This window comes from Phasianus colchicus, chromosome 7 (assembly GCF_987193195.1).
Source record: "Phasianus colchicus chromosome 7, bPhaCol1.hap1.1, whole genome shotgun sequence".
In the NCBI taxonomy this organism is placed as follows: domain Eukaryota; kingdom Metazoa; phylum Chordata; class Aves; order Galliformes; family Phasianidae; genus Phasianus; species Phasianus colchicus.
Genome location: NC_143442.1, coordinates 9,198,310 through 9,224,415, shown reverse-complemented (window position 1 = coordinate 9,224,415; position 26,106 = coordinate 9,198,310). Strand labels below are relative to the sequence as shown.

General features: G+C 44.7%; 1 protein-coding gene across 2 annotated transcripts in view; it reads right to left on the bottom strand.

The window, feature by feature from the left end:
* Positions 1–408: 408 nt before the first annotated feature.
* HEG1 (heart development protein with EGF like domains 1) overlaps positions 409–26,106 on the bottom strand; it is a 36,161-nt gene continuing 10,463 nt past the window's right edge. Inside the window, exons 2-21 of one of the 2 annotated variants that reach the window (XM_031590662.2) lie at positions 25,822–26,031; positions 25,021–25,314; positions 24,263–24,571; positions 23,610–23,888; positions 22,965–23,297; positions 21,834–22,142; positions 20,782–21,099; positions 19,899–20,204; positions 18,999–19,325; positions 16,570–17,940; positions 14,861–14,980; positions 13,625–13,719; positions 13,344–13,402; positions 12,832–12,992; positions 11,425–11,559; positions 8,679–8,721; positions 8,531–8,568; positions 7,936–8,023; positions 6,918–7,092; positions 409–6,092 (exon numbers count right to left, since the gene is read on the bottom strand). In XM_031590662.2, the coding sequence (XP_031446522.2) occupies positions 5,943–6,092; positions 6,918–7,092; positions 7,936–8,023; positions 8,531–8,568; positions 8,679–8,721; positions 11,425–11,559; positions 12,832–12,992; positions 13,344–13,402; positions 13,625–13,719; positions 14,861–14,980; positions 16,570–17,940; positions 18,999–19,325; positions 19,899–20,204; positions 20,782–21,099; positions 21,834–22,142; positions 22,965–23,297; positions 23,610–23,888; positions 24,263–24,571; positions 25,021–25,314; positions 25,822–26,031 (5,120 nt within the window). In that variant the 3' untranslated portion in view covers positions 409–5,942. Of the gene's footprint in view, positions 6,093–6,917; positions 7,093–7,935; positions 8,024–8,530; positions 8,569–8,678; positions 8,722–11,424; positions 11,560–12,831; positions 12,993–13,343; positions 13,403–13,624; positions 13,720–14,860; positions 14,981–16,569; positions 17,941–18,998; positions 19,326–19,898; positions 20,205–20,781; positions 21,100–21,833; positions 22,143–22,964; positions 23,298–23,609; positions 23,889–24,262; positions 24,572–25,020; positions 25,315–25,821; positions 26,032–26,106 lie in introns of those variants that run through there. The other variant, XM_090143642.1, reaches the window with a different exon arrangement.

Here is a 26,106-nt window from a genome sequence, read left to right as displayed (position 1 = left end):
ATGTGGGACTGATTTCACTGTGGTCAAGTTCCCTGTCCTTGCACCAACCTCTCTAAAGCTTTTCCTTCCCTACTTTCAGCACTTCCAGCATTTCCAGATTGATGAAAAATTAAATTGAGTAAAATTCTTAAATTAAACTTTGAGTGGCTCATTCTACTACGGAAATAAACATATCAGCACAGAAGCAAGCACAACTCTGTTTAGCACAACTAACCAGAACATATGACTTTCCTCTTGCTTTTCATTTTAGTTATTCAATCACCAAACACCACTAGAAGAACAAAAGGCTCTAAGATTCTTCAATCTAAAAGTTGCACATGTATCTCTTTACAGGGAAAACTTTAGACAATAAAAAAACTGAACTTTAGACAATAAAAAAGCTGAGACATACTAATATTCATAGTTTTATTGTATCTTTTTATAATACTGACTAGAACGCCAGATTTAATAATGTTGGATGCAGGTATAAAAATAATCCAATCCTTAAAAATTATATTTTGCTACTACAGTACTGTATAATTAGTAGAGGCAGAAAATATGATACAACTTTAAATAATACTGGTTTGGAGAAAGTCCTTAGAACCCCAGCAACTTGGAAGTGAGCATTCAGAGTTGCAGAGAAGGAAGCACAACAATGGGAAGAACATGAAGCAGGCTGATAGAGGAAGCACAAATAAATGCTTAAAATTCACCTTTTGAAAGAGACCTTGGTAAAGGTGAGCATTACTACCATGGTTCTGAAAGCTGTTAATGAAACTGTGATGACTTTACATATAAAATTTCGGTTTCTGCTAGGAGAATATCCTGCAGAATGTAACAGGGCTTAAAACAAATGATTGAGTTTAATAGAAATAATTACATGCTTATTCTGTTGTTGTTTTCTTTCCTTAAAGTAAGTTAACCATACTGATGGTTTTTATAACAGGCACATCAGGCAAATTTTGTGGCACTGCTCAAGAAAACTGACCACTTTTTACCAGATTCCCCATATGTGGGGTTGTGCAGATTTGGGGCCACTTGCTGTGGTATTACCCAAGCAAGACTCCCATCCATTCCAGCATTTCACCAGAATGAAGACCAATGGACTTACACATGACTTCTGAAGAACATCAGGCACTCTCTCTGAGTTCTACATCAACAAGGATATTATCACACAAAACACAAACTACATTGGAGAGGTGTTATCTCACTCATGACCTTACAGTACAGAACCCTTTCAAAAGTGGGAGATCTTGTTTCATTTCTGAAAGCACAAATATGTGAACTGACAGGTAGTTCTTAACTGTGAATGCACGAATTGCCTCTACATCCCTGGAGATCTTACACTATGGGAAACATGTTGGCTGAACAGTACAATGTCTCCGATGAAATTCACATTCATTCTCTTCTCAGGAAGGCATTTCAGATCTTGAACAACCTGTTTGTTCAATCTTACATAATACAGGCTCTGCTACAGTAGTAAGGATACATAAGAAAAATAAATATGATGTGAAAAGGCAGCAACAGTATCACAGGAATGGGCAGAACACAGAGCTGCAGGAACACATGGTGTACAAACAAGTGACCCTGACAGGGGAATAATTCAGGCCTAAAATACTCCACTGCAATCCATGGGAGAGTTATCCCAGTCACCAGAGTGGATGCAATAGGAGAAAAGCAATAGTCAGCATAAGAAGAACATGTAAGTAAAATGCATCTGTTCTTGTTAATTTAAGGAAGAAAACTAAATGCCACCATGAGAGAATGAGAAGTCCAGATGGATTTGAAATGGATGTGGCCACTTACCAGCATTAGAGACACATCCTGGGAAACTTCTTTCTTTACAAGGCTACAGCAGTGTCCAAACTCATACTGCTGCTCTGTCAAGCCTCAGCAAACAAACTTTATAAATATTGGCACCATTCTGCAATCGCAAACATCTCTCACTAAATTCATTTCATTGCTATTTTTAGAATTTTTTTTTTTCTCTCTCTTTTTCTGTTGCTGGCAGTGAAGGCAAATCACTTTTAGTGTTTCTGTAAATGACCGCAACAGAGGAACTTTCTGGGATATGCTACAATGGAAACAAGATTCATTGCTGTTCTTTTACCTAGAGCTATAAACACAGAAGGCAAAGGGCATCAAAATATCCCTGTCCCCACGTTCCTCATACAGCCAAATTCAGTGCTTTGAGGTGTGCAAAAGAACTGGTTTTCCAGTGCAGTGTGGGAAGGCTGGTCATCATGAGCAGGGAGCAGGACAGGGATACAGGAAGGCTGCAGCATTCCTTTACACTGACCCCTCCCATCTGCATTGTTCTGCTCTGTTCACTCTGACCCAGTCTCCCAGGCTGACTGCTGAGGGGGTATTTCTGTGAGCAAGGGGCTATTCTCAACACAAGTGATAGAGCACCATAGCAGCAAACACATGCCTCCTACATCCTTTCCTGTCGTCAGCTGAATTAGCACTTTTTTCCTCCAAAGACTCCCCCACACACCACCTGTGGGCCCTTGCTGACGGCTCACCTGGCTTTACACAGCAGCCAGAAGCACAAACAGATTCTTTGTTGAGTTGGTGTCATTTTCCTTCCTTTCCCCACACCTGCTGAGCCACTTGCAGTCTCCTCGCATGAAACCTGCTACTTCCATCTTGTCCTCTGCAATCTGGGGAAGCTAAAAGCAATTTAAACAGCCTGAATTGCATTTCCTTAGGCATCCTAGGAGGAGTTAGGTACTAAACACAGGGGCACCCACATTTGAAAGCAGGCTTCAGGGAGTGATATTCCACATGGAGACTCACATCCAACAGGATTGACAAAACCCAAAACTGCTGCCACTGCTTATCATGCACAGGTAAGTGCCTGCACTGACCTTAGGGCTGGCACCTGCCTCAATCCTCTCCTCCTGGGACGGCCATAGAAGGTGCTGGCAGGTCAGGAGAGACCCTTTGCTCCTCCTGTGAGCTATACATTGAGTCACATCTGTTACCAGAACTAAAAGGAAGCTGCAATGGACTAATCTCATAATAATTTCCCTGACATGTACTTGCTCTGGCAGATAGAATTTCAGTGCAATAAGGTTTGTTTTCTTGGAAAAAAGCCAGGTTTTGCAGTTCTTACTCAGAAAATCTTTCTGACTTTCTCGAGACCGTTTCATTTCATTAAGAAGAATTTTAAAGATCATTAATAAAATGAATTCTGTGATCTCAGATAGGAATAGTCCTATCACATTTCCCACTCAGTTCACTCACAATCTGCAATTTGCTGTAAAATGACACAGATTGAAGTTTTGCTCCCATAACACATGTTGCTCTTTACATAGAAGAATCAATCTGCATTTGTCCTTTGGTATTTCACACTTTGTTCTTTGCACCCGGCACACAAAGGAACATTTAACAGCTTTCAAACTAAACAAGCAATTAATCATAGTAGGTGTAAGCAAAGCTCCACACTCTTTCCTATCTGAGTGTCATGCAGTTAAATCCTACCATCATTGCTGTGAAATGCTTACTTTTTTGATAGGCTGCTTTAGCAAACAGGGACAAATCCTAGCGCTCATCTATGTGCTCTGGATTTAGATCCAGCACCAGGTCCCAGCTTTCTCATTCATGTGCATTAAAGACAAAGCTTTCATCTGTCCCACGGGAGAGACAGTCCCTTCTGTACTATGCCAAAGCTAGTGTTGGGTGAAAGAGGCAGTTCATCCTCATAGGAATTACCCCAATAATGCCCTCTTTGAAGAGTCCTAGAGCACAGCAGGGCCAAGGCCTTGCTTCACACCATCCAGTGGACCCTGTGCAATTAAGATACTGGCTACTAACCATGGGGAGAAGAACATCTTTCTCAGTTTGAAAACACAGGGAACAGTTAATTCTTGTGCTTTGCCTGTTACACTCTTTTGGTACTATAACTAGAATGCTCCTTAAATATAGCTCCTTCAGCAGCATAAGCATCCATTCCTTTCCACCCTACATTTGAGACAAGCCTGCAAATTTGATTATGGATTCAGTCACATGCACTATGACCATAAGATGACGTCAGTGCAGAGCATTCTGCCCCTGGCATCCATAAAGATCTAGTTTTTGTGAAACCACACCCTCCCTTTGTGTAGCTGCTGCTCCCTTTTGGTAGGGAACATAACAGAACACAACAGCTGTTGAAAGTGCTGGAAGGGCTGGGAGCTTTCCAGCACCTCCAGGACATGAGTATTGCCATGTTTACCCCCGGCTTGCCTTCAAGGAGCAGCCACACTACACATCAGCCTTGGAACTGCCCTTCTCACCAGGGGTGAGGCACTCTGGGGACACATCCTGCAGTCTTCAGTGCTTCAGAGCTACCTTACTGAATTTAACTGTAGGCACTGTGCCTTTTTGAGCACTGTGTGGGAGAAAGGAATGTCAGATGGTACATACCCTTCAGTGCAGGGATGGTGGGTTAATGGCTAGGGAACTGTGCTATCTGATATCCCCATGCAAGCAGCCATCCTGAATTAAAAGCACGATCACGCTGAGGGTAAAAGTCTGTAGTGGGACCTTGTATCTGGACAAGGTCTAGATGACTGAGATTATCTTTTCAGTTAAGATAAGCGGGAAATATACTTTGTTAATAAGAGCTCTTTCAACACCCTACTCAAGAAAGAATGAAGTCAATAAGCTTTTGATCTGATCTTTAGTGAGGAATGTAATAACTTACATTCTTCAGCGTTTGCCAAAGCGACTAATATGAATTCACACACCTAGCTGAGGAAACCTGCCCAGTTTGAATCACCTGAAACTAGAACAGAAGAAAGCAAAATATTTTGATGTAAATGATCTTTGCTGTGCTAGGATTGAAAGGATCATGTTTCTCTCTGCCCTAAATGCAACTGACTGATGGAGAGCCTTATTTTCCAGTGGACTGAAAGCTTCCACAGTTCCCCCTGAAATCAAGGTGGGCTGCGAAGTCCTGAAAGCTATGTCCCACCCACAGTGCCTAGATGCCAGGTTCCACCTGCCTAGCCAGGACCACAGCATTATTTATTCTTCCGACATTTCATCTAAGAAGCAGGGTGAATTCCCAGCTTATGTTTTTCTTCCTTGTGAGCAGCTATTTTACATCACATTGATGTTTTTATAGGTCTTTTCATCCCTGCAAGTAAACATCCTGTTAAGCTCCTATACAGAAGCATTGTGATGATGTGTAGCAGCAACACTTCCAAACCAGGCTGGCTGACAGAAAGACAACACACTCACACTCTTCCCTATGTATATAAGTTCTCAAAGCAGCACCTAGGACCAACTGTGCCTACTTCCAGTTTGAATCGCAGTGGTATGACTAATTTCTCCTGCTTCTCAAAGACAATCCACCCATGAGTTCAGCCAACATTGCCAGGCACCAGGCTGCTGCAAGGGCCTCACCATTTGGAGAACTTCTACCAGTAAGAAGGTCAGGCCCAGAGGACAAGCCAGCTTTCCTGTTGTATATGAAGCAGAAAGCAAAGCAGCAAGGAGAAAAAGGGTAGACAAACTTGTCCTACCAAAACCAGTCACATAGTGAATCTTTGCATGAAGGTCGGCCAAGAAGACAAGCACAGTCAACAGTGAACAAGATCTGTAAACAAAACACTCCCTAGTGGTATTCAACACAGAGTGCTGGACACAGTTCATCCGCCTGTACTGATCCATGCTTGCCATGTAGCATAAGGAGTGAAGAAGCAGCACAGAACAAAACCAGAGTACACACGAGCTTCCACCTGGGTCCTTCACTGATGTGCACCTTGAGCCATTCACTTCCTTCTCCTCTTCCTCTCTGCTGCTCAGCAAATGTAACCATTCCTGGGGGCAGCAACACTCAGTATGGAGTTCAAAGACCATCCTGTTAAATGGGAAGAGTAAGACTGGTGTAGGCTGAACTGCCAGGGGACACATTGTACCTGGGGATCAAGGGCCACAAAACTGTGTCAATCTTCCAGTCTCTCTCTGTTCTGCTAAAAATAGTCTCTTCTTCTGGCTTCATCACTAATGAAGGATGGATTGTATTGTCCAGGGTAGATGCATGAATGTCGAGATCCAGGCAAACCAGTGTAGGGAGGATAAAGTCCATTTCTTTCCAGTTCTGGATTTCTCAGTCCAGTTGGCTGTATTAGTAGGAAAAAAACAGCACACAAGTCTTAGACAACTCCTCTTTCAAGCACAGCTTTATCACCTTTCCAATCAGTTGTTTCAGTCGCTAGAAGGAACAACATGATCACTAATTATCTCTAAGACTTAGAATTAATTGTACTGTGGGAGGTATGCATTTCCTGGAGGGCAGTATTCTGATGCAGCTGAGTTTTGACATCTTGCCAAATAGAAGACTTGAAGCTTACCCATCCAGAAGTTTACATGACTCCACCAAATGCAGTCTAAGTGTACAGTTAATTCTTAATCCAAGAGAACTGTGCTAATGAGTTTAGGCATTAAAATAATTCATCTTAACACAGGATATCAGTTATTGTTATAAGAAATGCTCCTAGAAAATCAGTTTCCTGCTTTGAGTATTACCTGGAAGTGCTTTTGTCTCATTTTCCTTCATGCTGCGTAGAGCAGTAAAATTACTCTGGGAAAACTTAAAATACAAGCCAGAAAAGAAAAGTTTTGCTCACTGCTCTCTTCCCTGGAAAGCAGAAGCTCAATAAATGTGTTGTGTGTGAACTCCTGCAACCTTCACTCACATGAATAACCCCTCCCCATCTTGAGTTCCTAGACATTTTCCTAGCACTCTTCCAACTGACACTTTTTTGTGATATTCAGGCACATATAGCAGCCAGAGTTCACAGAACTCCCAATGCCTTGCTGTCTGTGGCAGCCATTTGCTTTGCTCTTTTGTTTTGAAGGAAAGGGATTTATGCTTCCAAAAATAAAGCAATATTTCTTTGCTGTATGAAATACAAAAGGTTAAGATTTAAGCTGTGGATAGATACCGAGTAATACACATCTGTCATCTGCAACAAGTTCTTGGTGCTTCCATTCTCTTGCATCTCAATGGTCTCTCTGCCCCACTCTTGTGCTCGGGGGTTCTTTGGATACTCAGCATATGGTGACATCTGGAAATCCCCACTCTTGAAAATAAGTTTACTTATGTCATTTTTATTCTTCCTGTTTAGAAAAGAATGAAGGAAAGTGAAAAGTTATAACTAATCCTGATATAAGATCCTCTCCTGTTTCAGTTTATGCCTGTTGTCTCTTAAAAACACATTTAGAAAGAACAAAAAACAATTTAGAAAGAAAGAAAAATGTATGTGAGCCCCCACGCTATTCAAGTTCCCAAGTGCCTTCTAGGCACGATGTTATTTCCTAAGAAGGAAGAATTGGAAGCTGCTGGTCTGAACACCACAGAAAACCCTTACATCACCCACATGTTGTAGGAGTGGACTTCGGTAACATCTCCAGTGCAAAGAAGATTACTCTCCAGGAAGGCACATGGCCTGCCAAAGGCTAGGACCCATGAGAAAACCAATCCATCCCCACAGAGTTTTGCAAGCCGGCACCTGAAGGTGTAGTGACCATCATATCTCCTGGCTGGGCCTTGCTCCTGACTCAAAGCACCAAAGGATGCTGTGTCTACTACCAGTGCTACATTACTGATCCATCCAACTGCTGACTTCAGAGAGCTTTGAAATCTTAGACTTGGGGCTAAAACTGTTGGGAAGAGAGTGTTACTGCAAGGCAGCCCTTTTTCATGGTTTGTAAATCACAAAGCACAACTACCTCAGCTGCACACCTTGCCTCTAGTTCAAAGCTGCCTGCTGGTACAGGAACTAGGTGTGCACATGTGTGAATGTGCCTGAGAGGGAGTGACACATGGTGAGAGCAGGCACAAGAGCTGTGCTTGGAGAAGGACCTTGAATGCACTCCAACACCTCTTCACAATGGGCCAGCAATTCTTCCTGTTGTCCTAACTCCTCCTTTCTACCTAGTCTGTATTTTTGGAGAACTTACCGGCAGCAGGTGACTATCAGCGCTACGCCCATAATAAGCAGCAATCCTCCTCCTGCAGCTGCAATCACCACTGTAATTAGTTGATATGCTAGGGGCAGGAAAGAGAGAGATCTGCTTAGAGATAGCAATTTGGCCATAAATATTCATGTAAACACAGTTCTCGTGCAAATGGATTAACTGTTTGCTTCCTGCCTTCCTCCCTCTGTAATTGTCATGTGAAGCAAATGCAGCTGGGGGTCTCTCACAGAAGGAAGATGGGCTCCTGTGTGCCAGGGGGACTTGATTATCTGCACTGATAAATCAGAATAGCTCAGACAAACTTTCATGGATTCACTCTGAATATCTCACTTCAAAAGTGTGTGTATCCTATCTTGGCAGAGCATCATCTCCAAGGAAAACACTGATCTTGTTGGCAGATAATATCAAGTCAACTTTGTCAAATAAATATTTGGTCAATCAAACAATTTTTGACAGACAGTGAAGAAACACAAAACCTGACATGAATGATTTGTGCTTACTGTGCTTTAGGCAGAGTTGTTTGCAATCATTTGTTTCAAATTTCCCCAAAATGAAATGACTGATACTTGGTACTTACGGTTCCCACAGTTGAATCCCCCTAAGCCAAACGGGCAGCTGACAACAGAAAACAAGAGGGAGTTTCAGCAGCTTGCTTATGCCAACAGGTCACCAAAGCAGCTCTAAGAAGGACGGTGGGGTAGGAGGGGGCAGAACGCTCACCATACCTCACACAGGTCTCATTTTCCAGCTTGTATCCATCTTCACAGGCTGCAAACACAACAGAGAAGGGCCATGAGCACCACACAGTGGTGCACAGAAGGCACTCACATTGCTGCTTCCCATAGCAGCTTCACCCCATCCAGCCTCCAGGCTGACGGCGCTGGTGCAGCAGGAAGCTGCGTGCTCTGATGCTACATCATCCTCTGTTTTAGGCAAAACACTGTGAACTTAGCTCACCTCCCAGCCTGCCATAGGGTGGGCAGCAGGTAAAATAATTCATGACACAGTCTCTTCCTGCCCAACTGGGAACACACTGCACACCTACATTGTTTCCCACAGAATATCAGTGTAAAAAGTTTGCATGTGCAATTTTGTCTTCTACAACAGGCTGGCAATATCCTAATAAACCAGAAGAGACTACTAGTGTTCTAGCTGGACTCAGAGTTTATGGCTCTTGCAGCACCAGTAACAAGCAATATCAGTGCCAGCTGGGAGTAATGTGACTGTGACCTCTCCCTCATAATACAGGTCAGAGAACTTCCCTAAATTCAATTCCAAATTGAATTGGGTTTCAAATCAAATAGTTGAAGTGGAACTACATTTCACAGAACCATCCAAGCTTGGTTTTAATATTTCCAATGACAATCAACTGCAACACTCAGTCAGATGCTCACAAAGTTAATTTCCCCAGCCATTAAAAACATTCACCTTCTCTCTGGTCTGCATTATCCCAGTGTCAAATTCCAGCCTTTGGATGGATGTTTTCTGGGTTGGAAAAGGCTACATTATCACATTTCTCCTCCTCACCATCAAATCACCCTGCCTGCCTCTGCCCTTGCACCCTGCCCTGTGCAGCCCCATTGCTCCCCTGGGGACATTCTCAAGCACTCCCCAGGTGGCAGACAGAGCAGAGCAATACTTGGGGTCACATGGTGGTGCTCCCCTCCCAACTGCCCCCCAGCCTCCCACGGGAGGCCGGATGGGGCAGCACAATGGCTGTTTCCCCTTTGCAAGTACTTAATGGGAGTTAGCACTCCATGTCTGCACAACCCACAATGAGGGTCGGATGCTCGGGAGACCACAGTTCCTGTTCAGTCAATAAGAGGGCAGAGATTTTAAAAAAGCCTGGCATATTATGTGCTATAAATAACAAGAGAATAGCTTCAGTACAGCTTGGCTTTTGAAAATGACTTTAAAAATCCTGATGGCCTGGCTTACCCAGATGGGGACAATGATGCTGACAGGCTGGTACACTGCTGGAGCACCACACTGTGCACTCAGTAGCACCCACTGCTAATGACAGCAGGGAGCTGACAGTGGAAAATAAAGACCTGACAGCAGGGGGTAGGTTTTTCTCATTTTGCACAGCAAACAAGACAGGTCAGCAGGGTGTGACCACATCTCCTTGTCTAAAAGGTGTTACAGCACTTAGCCCTCCATAACCATTGCATCCAAGTGCCTTACAGCCTTTCAGGCGTTTATCTTCACACCACCACTTGACAAGGGTCATGGACAAGATGAATGGTCAATCCCCAAGATTGGTGGGCATCTCAGCTCCCCAATGCTGCCTTCTCTGCCTCTCAGGGTGGGTGGAGACAGTCAATATTTCCTAAAAAAAAGTCCTTCTTCCAACGTACAAGCTGATGGAAGGGAGGGAAATACAAAGGGTATTGCCTGGAGATGTAGAGAAGAGGAGAGGCAGGACCATGACCCAAGATGCACATTTCAGGGATGCCCATCCCAGAGCCCACAGCACATGCATTATTTCCAGACACACGTGATAGAACGACTGAATAGTTTGATTTGGAAAGGACCTTTGAAGGCCATCTGGTCCAATGTCCCTGCAGTGAGCAGGGTCACCTACAGCTCCATTGGGTGCTCAGAACACCATCCAGCCTGACCTTGGGTGTCTCCAGGGACAGGGTATCCACTACCTCCACTCTGATCAGATTCAGAAATGACAAAGCATCTGCTCCTACTTTAACATCAACCCTGCTGATACTGCCAGAAACAATACATAACCACCGCTGCAATTATTATTGATAAACTGGATTAAAAAATTAATTAAAAAAAAACAAAAAACAAAAAACTGGATTTCCTAAGAAGCCCTGCAACAACTACTGCAACTAGGAATGGACGCCCTCATCCTATAAAACTCACTCTGACTATTGGCACAAGGACAAAGGCCTTGTTTAAGATGTAGCAAAACAAATTTCATGATCTGAGGAGTAGCTAAAAATAACATAACCCTGAAGCTTAAAATTTCTATTAGGAACCTAGTTGAAAAATAAATTCATAACCATTTTCAGATACTTGCTTATTTAAAAAATAGTGAAGATGTATTGATATAAGCTTGTGAATTTAAAGCAATTATCTGAAGTTCGCCGAGAGTTCAGACAAAATCAAAACAGGCAGAGCTGCACGTCATCTATGCTCTGTGCCACTGAGCTGAAGCCCAGCACAGTCAGGCCCCCTTCTCCCTCTTCTGCATCGTTGTGACTCACAGCATGCTCCAGAAAAGAATAATATTATTCCTAGAGAGAGACTGCACCTCCAGGATCTGCTGAAAAGTCTCCTAGCTGAGTAAAAGAAACTTGAGCTGCTGATATCTATTTATAATATCAAGCTTCTTGCACACACAGTGATGTGCACAGAACACGAATACACAATCACTGCAACTGACACAAAAAGATTAAGAAAACTCAGGCAAAAAAAAAAAAAAAAAAAAAAAAGCTGCATGAAGTGCAATACCTCTGCAGGAATGGTCCATTTTATTGTACTTGAAGTACCCGCTTTTGCACTGGCAGAGTGCAACCCCATCGAAGTCAGTGCACTCAGAGGTCTCCTTGTCACATTTGGGGTCCTTCTGCTTGCACAAGCTGCCAACTGTTGGGAAAACGCAGCCAACATCAGCACAGTTCTCTCTGAACACACCAGCATGCACGTTTGCTTTCCCCAGGCATTCCATTCAGCTCATTTCATCTCTCTTTCTCTCTTTTTTTAATAATATTTGTTCCATTTTGAGATGGTCAGCATCACAATATGCCACAATTTCATGCATATCTACCATCTTTTGTACAAGCAAATTGAGTAGGGGAATAATAAATATTTCAGCTCGGAGGCTGAAAGGGAAATTAAAAAGAAAAATTTGTTTTGGCTCAAGCAGAAACACATCCTCCCCCTGAGACAGTTCAACAAAACCATTTTTAAGGTTATATCTAGCAAAGCATTTTGCTCAGCCCAAAAGAGCTTCTTCCATTCCAATATCAAGCACTGCATTTTCTTCAGTTTTGAAACAGAGTTGTTTCTTTCATTTATAGTACTTTGAAGTAACATTTTACCTTTAAAAATCAGGTTTATTGGCATGAGCATTCAGCAAAACTGGGAGTGAACAATGGAAATTGTGTCACACGACTGTGACACAATGGAAATTGTGCCATTGAGCCTATGTATTTTACTGGGAGGTGAAATAACTGGAACCAACAAATGAAAGCATATGAGAAGCAGGAACTTCTATGGGATGTAAGTCACTCACTTGGAGCCCTTTTACATCCCTCTCCCTGGTGGGCACACTATTTATCCTTACATCTGTACTCAACACTAATAGAATTTATTTCTTTCTAGGTTATTGAACCTGAGGTAACCACTAGATATAATTTTGAGCTAGCTCAATAAAATGATTTAAATTAATTCAGTCCACAGTGGTGAGGTGTGGCTTTCAAATATGGCATATTTAAAGCCTGGACAAAGTCCTGTCCAGCACTGGCAGCCTTCTCCAGATACCTCTCACCTTTGGCAGGCAGAGGACTTGAGAGAGAGGTGGTTCTTGGTCCAGAAACTTGTGAAAAAAAGAGTGACCAATTTTTTTACCCCACTGTTTCCCAACTCCTGGCCACGTGCGTGGAATAATACATCTCCAAGAACCATGCAGATGTGGCTCTGAGGGACATGGGGTAGTGGGCATAGTGATGATGAGCTGATGGTTGAACTACATGATCTTAGAGGTCTTTTCCAATCTTAATGATTCTGTGATTCTATCTTAAGATGATTCCTACTGAAGTGAGATGGAAACTTGCAGAGGAATTTTGCTGAAAGCCAGAATCTTTCTCTCCACTTTCTAAAAGGACCCAAATCAAACAAATCTGCTGTGCTGCTTACCTCTGTGGAGTGGTTTCAGGCTGGAGATGAACTGGCAAGGGTCAGGAGGAGATTTGCAAGCCCGAATGTAGCTTTTCACGGTGCCGACAACATCGTAGAAAGTCACGTTGGATGCTAAAGAGAACGTGGATTGCACTGAAACATGCACAACATTTGCCTCCCTAACAGAAAACAAAACAAAACAGCCCTGAGTACCACGGGTCAGTCTGATTTCATGGTTAGTACGTTAGCAACCTGCTAGTTATTAGTGCAAGCAACACTTAACATAGACACGATAACACACACGTACTGAGAAAGCTGTCTGAGGCAGCAGATCTGTGGCAGCTCAGCAAGCTGTCCTCAGTAGGACTAGGATGGATGGCCAGGGTGCAAAGGCATTTCCAGTGCCCCATGCTGCTGATGAATTCAAGCCCAGCACCACTGGGTCAGACTCAAAATGTGGACTTCTAGCTGAACAACCCAAGTATTCACATGGCTGGCACCATTCCTCACTCTGCCACGTGGCCCCTTACCTGGTGGCTTTGACTGTGGAGTGGTAGTATCCAGGCAAGCCCGACAGAGAGGCATTCAGCTGAAAGGAAGAGAAGAAGTGTTGTTGGAATGGAGCAGCACAGCTCCCAGTAGCACCCCCAGCCCCAGGACAGCCCCAGGTATGGGTGGTTGGACAACCTGGATGGTTCAAAAATTAGAAAGGCTAAATCCAGACCAGAGAGCTCTGTGGCTGTCACAACCATAAGGGGAGTGACACACAAGGACCCGAGCAGTGCTGTTGCCACCCCACAGGGACACTCACCATCGCCAGGATTTCACGCTCCACTTGCAGGAGATCTGCATACTTCCCGTGGGTGATGTTAAGCTTCAGGGGGACCTGACCAATAAATATTCTTACTAAAAAGGAGAATAAGACAGGTGAGTTGGAATACGTGCCCCCTTTCTATAAACCAAAACTAAGCAACACTGACTCATTTAATAGGATGCCTGAACACAGAGAGAAATGGGGAAATTTAGAGGCAAGATGGTTTCAAGTGCCAAAGCTAATTTATAGTAATTTGGGGTAAAGTAAAATCTTCTTCCCCTCCCTCCAGCGCAAGGAAAGTAAACCAAGTCAAGATGAAGCACTGGAGAAAGGCCATTTTCATTTTTTAAACTGCTGGACAGAATGAGCAATGATGTTTGAAAGGAGGCCTGAAAGATGCATTTTTCCATGCTTAGAATTAGATTTGATTCATGGCAACAGAATGCAATAATCCAACTCGTCCAGACTCAGAGAGATAATATCCCTAAATCTTGTATTAAGTGTCATGAGATACTCAGTGGAAATGAGAACTCAGAGCTCAAGTTTTATGTTCCACCAGAAAAACAAATACAGTTGCAGATAACGTTGTAAAGCTTCCAATTCGTTCCCATTCTTTCCCATCTGCAGAGCCTATCTTCACCACAAATTTTGTATCAGGCAGCTCTAATATAACAGCTTCTGATAGAAATGAGACTGGAATCACCTTCACGGTATTTACATAATCTGCCCGTAGCCCAGTCCAAGGCATAATCAAAACAACTCTCTAAATTAGAAGCTGACACATTCCTACAAAAAGAAATGTTTCAAAACACCCTTCAGGGACACCTCAGCCATGTCGCTCAGCAAAATTTCCATGCCTTAATCCTCACTGATTAAGGGTCAGAAGAAACACCAGCAAAACAAATCCCCCCTTCACAATGGAGCATTATAAGTCCTTGGGATTTGAGCCTTTTAATAGGAAAGGAGGAGGCCAGAATGCAAGTCCCAGATAATAATTGTGCTGCACAACAAATGCGAAAGGTAGGAAACAAGACCTTGATCTTACAAAGGCTTTCACGGCTGCTTAATTCCATAGAGATGGCTGAGCCAACTGAAGTCAGGCTACCAGTAAAAGTAGTAGTTGGGAGGTATACTAAGCTCCTGAACTTGTCTGAGCCTGGGTTAATTTATTTTAAAAGATTACAGATCATTATCTCCACCATTTTTCCCATTTTTTCGCTTTTGTTTTCTTACCTAAATTGCACTTTCCTTTTTCCATCTCATATCCAAGAGGGCACTGACAGACATAAGAGCCACGGGTGTTGTTGCAGGTAGCCAGTGCAGGACAAGGGTTGGAAAGACATTTATCCAGATCTAGAAAACCAGAAAAAAAGACCAGCCTATAGTTGCAGAATAACAAACATCAACAACTGCTAGGCTAAAAAAGATCAACTTGGTTCCTCTTCTGTGACCCCCTGAGCATTATCAGATGATTCATTGCATCATTTGCACTTACTGCTTATCCTGTTCTTAATTATTCTGCTGGAGCTACAGGAATAAACACAAAACACTTTCTGTTGAATATTCATTCCGAAGCCCTTGGGACCCAGTGTTGATCCATGCTAATATTAACACCCAGCCTGCTTGCAGCGCTGCTCCTGTAATTCCAGAGTACTTTTCAAGGCAAGCAATGCTACAGCTACGGATGGCTGAAGAACCATGCAGCCCTGCAGTGCAGACAGCCCTAGCTGACCCCAGCCTTAGGACACACAACATGGGATTATCCCTGTGCTCTGGGCTGTCTGGCCTGCCTACCAAGCACCAGCAAGAGGATGAGTGGTGCCTCTGACCTGAGCAGTCAGAAACGAGTGACAAAAAATCCACTCCACTAAAGTTATTTATTCTGTATAAAGCCATAGATATAATTAATACAGAGCAGTTGAGAAATAACCTTTAAATACCTAATTACTGGTGGAATATACACCACTGCCAGTATTTCACCGAGATTAATGCAGTCAGTATACACAATATCCTACAGTGGCATTAGGGTCAGGCTCCTGAACTTTAAAAACAGAATCGATTTCCATTCGTATAAAGCAGCTCAATACATTTACTTGGGAAGATAAAGAGCTTGGCAGCAGCGACAAATGAAATCCTTTGTTCTTCTGCAGGGCTTTTTGCTGATAGACTCCTTGCAGTGCACTGCAGTCAGGCATTGCCACCTCCATCCTCCTGCACCCCAAGAGCCTCCTGACCCTTCTATATTGGGCAGGGAAACATCTGGTCCAAATCTCCTGCAATGAACATATAGGGACGCCTACAGCTCCATCAGGTGCTCAGTGCCCCACCCGGGCTAAGTATAACTATGGATTCAAAGAACACTCCTGGATCACAAGGTAATTAAAAAGCAAATCCAGAATGGCTGAATAGCACATTTCTCAGCTTCCCTCTCCCAGTTTTGGTTATCACAACACACTCAGCAAGACCACAGTGTGTAACCTACCAGGAGAAGTGATGGGTCCTCAAGGAGAAATTTATTTAGTGAGATGGGGAGAGAACAACTATAGGTCAAAATAGCAGAAAAACTTCCAATGAAAATACCGAGTGCTGGCCAGCTGCCTTTTCTCATAAGAGAGAAACTGATCTATTTTTCACGACAAATGTAAAGTACATCCTAAGCTTACCTGGAAGGCCAGCAGCTTGATTTTTCTTGAAATTCCCAAATTTCAGCTTAACATTTCCATCAGAAACCTCCACCAAAATGTTCACTTTTATTTTTTTCCAGCAGCTCAGCACAATTGTTAAACCTCTATCTTAAAAATACCAGAATGGAGACAGAATTCTTATCCTCAAATCCTGCTGACAGTGGACTTGTCATATATACATATGTAACCCTTCAAAGACCCTCCATGTGAGACTCAGTTATTGTTGGCCCTGCTGCTGAGTACTGTTAGACACATTACCTGTTGCTGGAGATGTTGATCTCATGCCAGCTGTGCTACTTGATGGCAGGATGGTGGTTGGTTTGGTAGAAGTCAATGTAGTTGTGCTCACAGTGGTCTTGCTTGTTGGATGGACTAAAGGAGGACTCGTAGCAGGGATGATTTCCTTGGTGACCTTACTAGGCACTGTAGTGGTGGGATCCACAGATTTTGTGCTTTCACTGGTAGTATAAATGTGTTTAGTGGTAGTGGGTGTTGGGGCTCTGTGGGTTTTTGTGGTGCTAGCATCACTCAGGGTTGGCTGGCGACTGGGTGGCGTTGTCAGTACAAAAGGTTTCACTGTGGTCAGTGCCACTGCAGGGACAATGACACTGTGGCTTGTTGTACTTGTCAAGGTACTGAGGGGCACATTTGTGGGCTCAGACTGTGGGGCATCACTGGCTGTGATAAGCAGAGGTGGTGGTGTTGCCTTCCCAGAGCTACCCCGCTGGGAGGTAGCACTTCTTGGTGACATGATTTCAGTTACTGGCGTAGCAGCAGACATGGACACAACGCGGCCACCAAGATGCTCCATAGGCTCCGTGGGGAGAGGAGGGGACCTGGTCATGTTGAAGGAGGTGTTGTTTTGGGGCTGGTGTGTGCTACTGTGCTTGGTGGTCTCTCGGGATGAGCTTCCAGCCACTGCAGCCGTGGAGGGCACCTGCTTGGATGCAGTTGTAGCTGTGGGAGTGTTTGCTGGGCCACTGTCACTGGACTGTGAGACAGATGACGGTGATGAAAACAGAGGCAATAAAGATACTGAAGAATAAGATGGGGAAACCAATGAGGAAGTGGGCAAAGAGGATGACAAAGCCTGCAGAGGGGTTGAAGATGCCATCACAGAGGAAGAGAGTGGCTCAGACGACTCTGATGTTGCATACAGATAAGTTGGTGGTGGTGTTGATGAGAGTGAGTGATGTAGTGATGATGCTGAGGAAGACCGTGAAGATACTGATGAAGATAGAGATGATCTGCCAGTGGGCAACAATCTGGAGTCAGTGTCAAAGACAGTTGTATTTTGTACTTTGCCTACAGAAGCAGAAGTCAGTGCTTTGGAAGAGTGTACCAGCAATGGCTCTGTCGATGGTTGAACAAAACTGCCATCACTGGATACGTTGTTCTTCCTGTCCTGTGCCACAGGTGATTTCGATGAATCTGAAGGGTTGGAAATTTCTGAAAAAAATGTGGAACTTTCAGAGGAGTCAGCAGAGGTGCTGCTGTTTGAAATAGATAGGAGAGTCCTTTCTCCTCCTCTGGTGTATATAGTTGAAATGTATGTGCCGTCTGTATGAGAAACTGAGGTCCTTTTCTCTGCGTCAATGCTGCTGACTGGCTGATGGCTACTTGGAAAGCCTGCAGTAAGAGGACAAAATACATCAGAATGACAGAAAAAAGAAAACATTTTAATATCATATTAAAAGTATTTGATAAGTATATAAAATGTTCTTGTCTGTAAACTGGCCCATTCTAAAAAATAAGAGCATCATCCAAGCATAGCTATTGAGCTACCTACCACTCCTTAGCTCGTTAAAAAATGGCGAACTCTGACAGACATAAGGTACCCAGGAAAAATACAGGTTTCTTAAAAAACACTCTTCTTACAGCAATGCTTTTCTAATGTGACTGAGCACTTATCATTCTGTGATATTTTGTGGGAAGCTAAGTAGCAAAAGTCATCTTTCTCTTTATCTCTCAATTTACAAAACTCATATCCTCTTCCTCTTATCCTCCATTCCAAACAAAAGCATATCTTTGTTCTTCAGCTGGTTTGCTTTTAGGCACACTGAACGTCATGCCTCTGTAGGATGATATTACTGCATTATGTTAATTTGCATCTTATTATGAACTCATTGATTGAAAACTTTGCAGTCAGGAAATCCTAAACGAGTAGCATATCAGCCTGCAAAAAGGCAGATCGTTTAGCATTAAAGGAGTCGTCAATCTTACACTACAAATTTCAGAATGTATAGATAACTTCAACAATCACTACAAATAGAAAAAAAATAGAATATTAAAAAATTAAAAATTTGATTTAACTCTATAATTGATTCTCTATAACAGACTCTGTAATTCATGCTGATCCACAGCATGAAACACTTCTTAAAGGATTTCCCACAACAAACCAGCTAGGATGCAAAAAAAAGCTTTCCATGGCCATGAAAACAGGAGAGCTTCCCCGCTAGTGCCCAGGCTTGGAGCTTCACCTCTGGAATGACTGCCATGTCAGTGGGGTCTGGCTTTGAGTCCTCTGCTGTTGGACACATGAGAACACCTCCCCAAGGACACCCATGTGTGACACTGAATGTACCAATGACTGAAAGCTTTGTATACAACGTAAGCAAATGCAGAACAATGGGAACATTCAAACAAACAAACAAACAAACAAAAAACATGGGAACGTGCTGACTTACTTGTGAGATCATTTTGGAAAGATGAATCAGTGAGTAGCTTGGAAGAATGGGTGAAGAGCGTCTCTGTTGCAAGGCCTTTGTTGCCAACTGAGGTGTTGGCCATCCCACTCTGCTCCACTGACACCAACCGAGTTGGCTCTGAAGCATTGGTGGTCTCCGTGTGGGAAGCAGAGCTCTCTGTGGTATTGGTCAGCATGCTGATCGTCACCGGTGTCCCCTCTCTACCACCAGCCAATGTGGCTGAACCATATATGGGATCGGTGTGGGGGCTGGAAATCCCTTCCTCCATACTTGAGCTGCTTAGCGAATGATGGCTGCTTCCCACAGCTGAAACAGGATCAAAAATTCGGTATGTGATTTTACCATCTCAGATGAGAGAACACTCGTGAGCTATACAGTAATTCTAGTTAGAAATGAAGATTAAGAAAATTGCAGATAAATACAGGAAAGGTAGATCTTGCATATCTATCACCTTAAATAATGATTTAACAGACCAAGTCTATTTCAAAGGAGGAAGATTTAAATATACATGGTACCATTAGAGGCACAGTGGCGTATTTAGGCTATTTATAGTTATCAACCCAGCCCAGTTAGGTAGTAGATGATAGCAAGAAGACATAGCACAAGTTTCTGAGACTGCTTCAGTTAATCATCCATAGCTGCAGATACGCAATACCAACATGCTCAACCACAACAAATACACAATACCAATGAACTCAATCTTGACAGATATATAATACCAATGAGCAATCATGACAGCTTATAAATATTGCCCACCACACCTGCAACAGCTCTGAACAGGGCTGGAGGGAGGAACTTCAACCCCATGGAAGAGCCAAGGGCAGGGGAAGGGGGTCTTGTCCTAATTCAAATGCTATTGAGGAGCTCAGAAGGACTCACTGGAAGGCTCAGCAGCAGATGAGAAGTAGGTGGACACCCTGGATGAAAAGGTGACCTCAGGCTCCGTGTATGCTGTATGGCTGGAGGAGACATGTCTGCCTCCGGGCCATGCTGGGGAGGATGGGATGGAACTGGAGCGGGGCTCCCTGGCCATATCTGGGTGAGATGTAGGGCTTCCCACCACCATGCTCCATGTGTCATGGTTAGCTGCATCCTGAGATGTCCTCTCCTCATGGGTGGAGAGCACGGTCAGAACATACATAGTCTCAGTAGGAACACCAGAAACCTGTTGTCCTCCCTCTGGAACTGCAAAGCAGAGATAGACATACATATATATATATTCCATTAATAACAATTTTGAGACCTCAATGAGGGCCAAAATCTGAACATGTCCATTTCCAGGGATGAAACAGGGAGAAAGGCAAGCAGCCAAGGCAGAGACGCCTCCAGCCGCACATCCTGCAGGTCAGCACTTCTGTCCTGCTCACTGCAGAAGTGTGAGCTGGTGGCCAGGGAGGTCAGAATGCTCCCATTCTTGGAAAAAGACAGAATTTTAAATGCAAGGGGGAAAAAAGACATGCTTCAAAACTTCATGTTGAAATATTAGGAGCTGGACGGTGGAAACCCGGTCCTTGGTTTGAGGGTGGAGTTCAAATGGTTGCTCCATCACAGTCTATATGTGTGGTCTTGAAAAGCTGCTTGATGTCTACATCCTGACAGGAAAAGCTCTGCCTCAATGAAAGGCAAATAACTCACCAATCCTACAGTGCTCAGGCTCTCTTTGCAACAAACTGGGGAGATTTCAATGGAAAATCTAGCTTAAAACCAGAAAAAGAGTAGGAACTTGTGGGGGAGACCCTTCCTGGCAAACCCACAAACCCACCTGAAGAACTTGGTGAGGATGAAGACACTGAAACTCCAGGAGGAAACATAGGCAGCGGCTTCGTTGGAAGCCCACCGAGGTCAGCATCACGCTGTGAGACATCTCTCTGCCTGCCTGGCTCTGTCACAGAAGACAGCAGAAGGACCGCATCCAGGGAGCTGGTGCCAGCTGGAGCAGGAGCAGAGCTGCCTGCACTGGTGTCTACCAAGGGCTCTGTGGTCATGTTCCCACTGCTGGTGGCCATCACCAAGCTGGGTGTGCTGGTGACAGAATCGCCGGGCAGCCTTCCTCCCCTGGCTGAGGTTGTAGCCCCTTTGGCTGGGAAACGATACAAATTGGATTTATACATGTTAAAGTGCCAGCAGATGGGCCCACTCTCTTCTATCTCCACCCACAGGCTGACAAAGTGGGTACAGGTATAAGGCGGGAGGAGACTTAAACCTTGAGAAGATGTCTGAGAAGACACAACCCTCTCCAACCCGAAGATCTGGGGAAAGGCTGCTCACAGGACTGCACCCTGAAGAGGGCACCAAAAACAAGAGGTGGAAGCGCTGGTGTGCTGAAAGTGAAATGTTCCTTCAATGCCCCAAAGCATTGCCAAGCACCTTCTAGAGAAAAGGAGGCTCAGAGGAGACCTCATTGCTCTCTACACCTGCCTCAAAGGAGGTTGTAGTGAGGTGGAGTTCTCTCTTCTTGCAAGGAACAAGTGACAGGTTGAGAGAGAATAGCCTCAGATTTCACTAGGGAAGGCTCAGGTTGGATATTAGGAAAAATTTATCCACTGAAAGGGTTGTGAAGCATTGGAATAGGCTGCCCAGAGAAGTAGTAGAGTCACCATCCATCACTCTATGGTAGGTACTCAATGTGTAGATGTGGTGCTTAGGGACATGGGTCAGTGGTAGACTTGGCAGTGCTGCATTAACGGTTGGACTCAATGGCCTTAGAGGTATTATCCAACTGAAATGATTCTATGATTCTAACATCTTCCTCGCACCTCTCCACACAGACTGGAGGCCTACAGGATGAGGCCCCCGAGGACGGCCTGAGCTCACCTGTGGAAGAAGCACTGCTTGAAATGGCAAGCTGTGACCCCGGGGAGGATGCAGTGGTTCCTGTGCCACCATCAGTCCCTGCTCCCAAAGGTGTCCCAGGAGATGGGGTCTGATCTGGAGGGTCAATGGTTTTGGCACCAGAGGTGGAAATCTCTGCTGGATGGACCAGGGTGGTGCTGGCAGGCAGAGACTGCAACGTCCTCCTTGTGCTTCTGGTGGCTGTGGCAGACATGGAGTCACTGGTGGCGTGGAAATCAGTTCTCTTCTCTGTCGCCAGGGTGCTAAATGGCATGTGGCTGCTTCCGGAAGCTGAGATATGATAAAGAAAAAAATTGCAAATGCAAAACTATAAAATAACAGATGAGCTTTCTGCCAGTAGCACCCAGAAACAACAAGTGCATGCATAGGCAGAAAATAAGAGAAGATGCTAATCTAGAGAAACAGAGAATTTCCAAAGATGTGACTCCTTCCCATAGGAATTTTTCTTGTAAAAGATGTGGTTTGATGTCGCAAACAGTGATGTTATGTAGAAACTGTTGAACTACTACATCTTGCACTTGATTTCACCATTAAGTAATTGAGGGCACTCCATCCTGCTAGAACAAATACATCTCATAAAAAGCCAGAAAAGCCTGGAATTCAGCTCAGACAGGGCACAATGCTGAGTAGCAAAGTGGTCAGGCAGAACAGGTCATGAAGGAGTGGGCTCAGAGGGACTGAATTCCTTCAGTACTACAACCAGCTCCAGGAGCAAAGAACAGAATGAAGGACCTGAGACCACGTACACATTGTCCTAAAGCTGATTTGGTTTTTGGGAGGCAGCACGGCCCATGGGGAACATCACGGGATCTGAAGTTGGGTCCCTGGGATCACAGGGACACAATTGAATCTCCACTTGCTTAGTTCCCATGTCGAAGAAATAGCGATAGCAACTGGAAATGGCAAAGAATTTTGAAATGATTTGAAAGTGAATTTTTCTTGGCCTGAGGAAACTTTCCATATGGTGCCTTTTCTGTAAAAACATCAAACCAAACTTTCTCCTCCTTAGAAGTATTTTCTATATGGTTGTAATACATTTTGAGATGTGCAGGTAGTGTAGGATAAAGTAACCATCATCCTTTTACTCCTCACCTATGGAAGGGCCTTCTGCAGGAGAGGGAGAGAGCGGCAGTGAAGACTCTGCTTCAGGCTGCCTGGTAGCTGTGATCTCCCTGGACCCAGGCACTCCGTGGGTCTCTCTTACAGAAGAGGCAGGTGGTGATCTGACAGTGCCTGAGGTCCTGGTCGCACCACTGCTGGAAGCAGAGACTTCTTCTGCCCATCCACTGCTGTTTGTGGCAGACCTCGGAGATCTCCCCCCGCTGCCGGTGGCTGTGGCTGAAATGTAAGCACTGGTGGCAGAGGATGCTGTGGTTTCTTCCTCTGTTGTTGATGTGTCAGTTGGCTGGTGGCTGCTTCTGACACCTGAGATACAAGAAAACCAGATTTGATCAATGCATACAGAGTTACACATGTGATGGGTGGCCTTCATATATATATATATATATATATATATATATATATATATATATATTTATAAACAGCGACTGCTTTTCTCAGTATGGGAGTCTCAAGTAGGCCACCAATATTTTTCAGTGTTTCAACCAGAAGCTGAACACCGCTCCCAACCTTCCCCCAGTCCCACTGCAGCTGCTCATCCAACACCGACTGATGGCGTTATCTACAGGAGAACAACACAAACTCAGTGATCCAAAAGCCAACTCAGCAACCACATACCTGCGAATGTACGTCCAGAGGCAGAGAGCGAGCTGGCAAGCAAAAGTTCTCGGGGCTGTGTAGAGAGGTCTTTCTGCCAGCTGCCAGCTCCACGTGTCCCAGCCCCCAATGAGGACAAAGTGTCCCCTGAAATGCTGGTGGGGTCAGGGCTGGTGGCAGAGCTTGGAGTGGAACCCACTGTTCCCACTGTCTTGTTGTTGAGCACAATGGAGACATCTGAGTGCAGCATCACCTTTCCAGCAGTTGGGATGCTCCTGGGCTCTTGACTGCTGTGAGAGGCTGAAAAAAGAGAAAAGAAATAGAAAACTGCACAAACTGAAACAGCTGGGAAGGTTTTGTCCCGGCAGACAATATATGTGTGAATATTTACTACTGGGAAATCATTAGGGCAGGGAAAAACCAACCTCCACATAGGAACTCCTGAAGTAATAGCTTGCAAAATTCTACTGAAGGTTTTCAAAGAAAATCTATCCTCCTCTTCCAACTAGAATAATATTTATCCATACTTTCATTTCTGTGAAATGTTTTTAAACGTACAGAATGTGCCAAATACAATATTATTCCTCGTTTCTTTAAAATAGAAAGGATGTATTTTGTTTATAAAGACTCTTTAAATAATGTTCTGAGTTATACAGCCAGCCATCAAAACTCACATGTGGAAGCGCTGCCTGCGTTGGCAAGGAACAGATCTGCAGAAGACATGGTGGCCCCTGTGCCACCATCAGTCCCTGCTCCCAGAGGTGTCCCAGGAGATGGGGTCCGGTCTGGAGGGTCAATGGTTTTGGCACCAGAGGTGGAAATCTCTGCCGGATGCACCAGGGTGGTGCTGGCAGGCAGAGACCGCAACGTCCTCCCTGTGCTTCTGGTGGCTGTGGCAGACATGGAGTCACTGGTGGTGTGGAAACCCCAAATTCTCTTCTCCAGTGATGAGCCATTGGATGTTTGGTGGCTGCTTCCAGCGGCTATGGCACAATAAAAGAGCTGAATTTATGTGTATGAAATTATAAACAGATGGATCCATTTTCTTCCCAGATGCTTACACTGCATGTATGCATATTAAGCAAAGGAAGTTTTCAATCTGGACAAAGTGCTCTTCTGGAAAGGCATGAATCTCCTCCATTCAGGGTCACCCAAGTTATTGCTCTTGCAAGAACTGTGGCTCAAAGTCACGAAAGCACTGCACCAAAACCCCATGGAAAAGCCTACAAATGGTGGAGTAACCCAGCTCGCCCAATGAAAAGTTTCAATGAAAAGTTGTTTATTTTCCACCCATCCCACTCCAAATCCCAACAGCCTGTCTCTACCAAGCACATGCAAAACATAGCACTGGTTCAAGAAAGCAAAAGCTACACAGAGGCTTCCAAAGATGTTCTGAAGCTGTGACACAAACCTGAGAACCAGCAAGGCTCACCTCTGGAAGTGTTTTTGGAGGTGGGTGATCCTGTGAGCTCAGGGCTTGTGGAACTCCGTGCAGCATTCTCAGGATGCAGTGTGGTGCCTCTTGCACCAGTCTGGGTGCTGGGAGCATGTGGAAAAGAGGGGGGCTGACCTGGGGAGCTGGGCATAGGGGTGCTGGGGAGCACGCTTTGGGCCTGTGATGCTGGGGATGAGGACAGAGCTGGTCCTGGTGAAAACGTCCTGTCTGTGTCCACAGGGTGACTAGGAGAAGCCAGTGCCCTCCTGCCTCTTGCCTGGCTTCCAGCAGCTGCAAAGAGCAAGGGGGAATAGAGAAATTGATCTTGCTGCTGACCAGGTCGGGGTTGAAGCAGCATCACCCATAGTGGTAGGTAGTGCTACCCTATGCAATAAATAGGGTCATAGCAGCATTTCCCACATTTCCTGCATTTATTGTCAAACATGCTGCCAGAGGAATGGCTGGGAAAGAGGGTTTCCATCACCAAAACATGTCAGCATTCCAAAATCTGTCTGCATTTGTCCACAGCAAGAGAAAATTGGATTTATTGCAAACCACTACAAATGTACAAGGTGGGGAGTGCTCTGCTAGGACACCCAGTAGCTGGCAGCCAGGCATTTGTCTGGGATGTGCTCCTGCTGCAATCCTCAACCAGGAGAATCCAAGGAATTAAAGAACTAAAGACATCCTCCTCACTCATATCCCAACAAGGCATTTATCTCACCCAAGGGTGATAAGGAAAAAATGGAAACAGGGACAGGGCAAGCAGCATGTGGGAATCTGAACATCAGAACTCACCAGGAGGGGGGCCAGGACCAGGGGGGCTGCTCCTTGTGCATCCCTTTTGTTGCAGAGAGAAAGTGCTGGTGCTGGCAGGGGGAACAGTGTACTCTGTCCCTTGCCTGGTGCCACCCAGCACCGCAGTTGGCTCCAGGTCCCCCACGAGAGAGCTGGAGGTCCTCATGGCCATGTCCAGGCTTCTCTTCATCTGATGGCTGCTGTCAATGGCTGAAAGGAAGAGCAAAGAAAAATGAAAATCCCATCAGTACTGATGTGTGAGGCCAAGCTCTGAGCTCATTTGCA